The sequence below is a fragment of the Triticum dicoccoides genome, unplaced genomic scaffold (genome assembly GCF_002162155.2).
Source record: "Triticum dicoccoides isolate Atlit2015 ecotype Zavitan unplaced genomic scaffold, WEW_v2.0 scaffold130774, whole genome shotgun sequence".
NCBI classification, from domain to species: Eukaryota; Viridiplantae; Streptophyta; class Magnoliopsida; order Poales; family Poaceae; genus Triticum; species Triticum dicoccoides.
The window spans coordinates 1-1314 of NW_021192108.1; the positions used below are offsets into that span (position 1 = coordinate 1).

Consider the following 1314-nt stretch of genomic DNA (forward strand, 5'->3'; position numbering starts at 1 on the left):
CCACTGACATCACCCACCTTATCGCCAGCACCAACTCTGACGCCGGCGCCCCAAGTGCGGATGTACGCTTGGTTTCACTCCTTGGCCTTCGCGCCAACGTGTGCCGTACGATGCTCCATCTTAATGGCTGCTTCGCTGGCTGCTCCGCCTTGCGTCTAGCCAAGGACCTTGCTGAGAACAACCGTGGGGCACGCGTCCTCGTGGTTTGCGTGGAGCTCGCCATTTCTGGCTTCTGCAGCACCGGCGAAGGGAACTGCTTAGACACCCTCATTACTCATGCGTTGTTTGGTGATGGGGCAGGCGCGGTTATCGTCGGCGCCGATCCCATACACCCCGTTGAGAATCCTCTGTTTGAGATGGTGTCCGTCTCTCAGACCTTCGTGCCGAGCACCGAGCATGTGCTCACCCTGAACTTGGGGAGCCACGGCACTCATGGCAAAGTTTACACCAAACTGCCCACACTGGTAGCGGACACCATGGAACCTTGTCTTTCAGAAGCATTTGGTCGACTTGAGATGGACTTCAAATGGAATGACCTGTTCTGGGCTGTGCACCCGGGCAGCCGTGGGATCTTGGACCAGCTTGACAAGACCCTCCAGTTGGATCCCACGAAGCTAGCGGCGAGCCGAACTGTCGTACAAAAGTTTGGGAACATGTTTAGTGCCACCGTGATCTTCGTGCTTGACAAGCTGCGCCGGCGAATGGAGGAGGAAGGAGAGCGAGCAGAGTGGGGGGCAATGGTAGCATTTGGACCAGGTTTCACTATCGAGACCATGGTGCTCCACGCAACTAGTGCTCTGAAGGAAAATTAGCACTTCTTTAAGCTTCATACGCAGCAGAGAATAAGATTAAAGTCAATGTGCGCAATTAGGTTGTGAGAAATAACCTTTTATACTATTTTGGTTACACACACTTTAACCATGAAATAACTATCACCATGTGAGAATGACTATTGATCGAGTATTTGGTCTTTCACCAAGCTTTAACGATCTTAGCGAAGACCATGTTTGCTTGTAGTCTGCATTGCAGGTCTTAGTAATCAAATGATATTCTGTATGGTCATCTTGCTACACACATCTGTGATGGTCCTATTTACTGTTATGTCGGACAGTCCGAGTTTCTTTTTCCGGCACCCGGGTATATATATTGTTGTGATGTATATTTTGCTGTAAAGTTGTGTGCATTGATTTTCTGTTATCAGAGTGTTTTGTTGCAACCAGTAGAATATATTAGTGTTACTATTTATCACCCAGGATGCAGAATACGTTATTCAATACCCGAGGTAATCTTACGATCACTTCCTAAATAAATTAT

The 1314-nt window shown here is 48.7% G+C and overlaps 1 protein-coding gene across 1 annotated transcript; it reads left to right on the plus strand.

The window, feature by feature from the left end:
* Window positions 1-5: 5 nt before the first annotated feature.
* Window positions 6-812, plus strand: LOC119343513 (bisdemethoxycurcumin synthase-like; the record flags this gene model as incomplete). The annotated part of the gene is made up of 1 exon (XM_037614431.1): window positions 6-812. A coding segment is annotated over one exon (807 nt), but the record flags the coding sequence as incomplete, so codon positions are not given.
* Between the last annotated feature and the right edge of the window lie 502 nt (window positions 813-1314).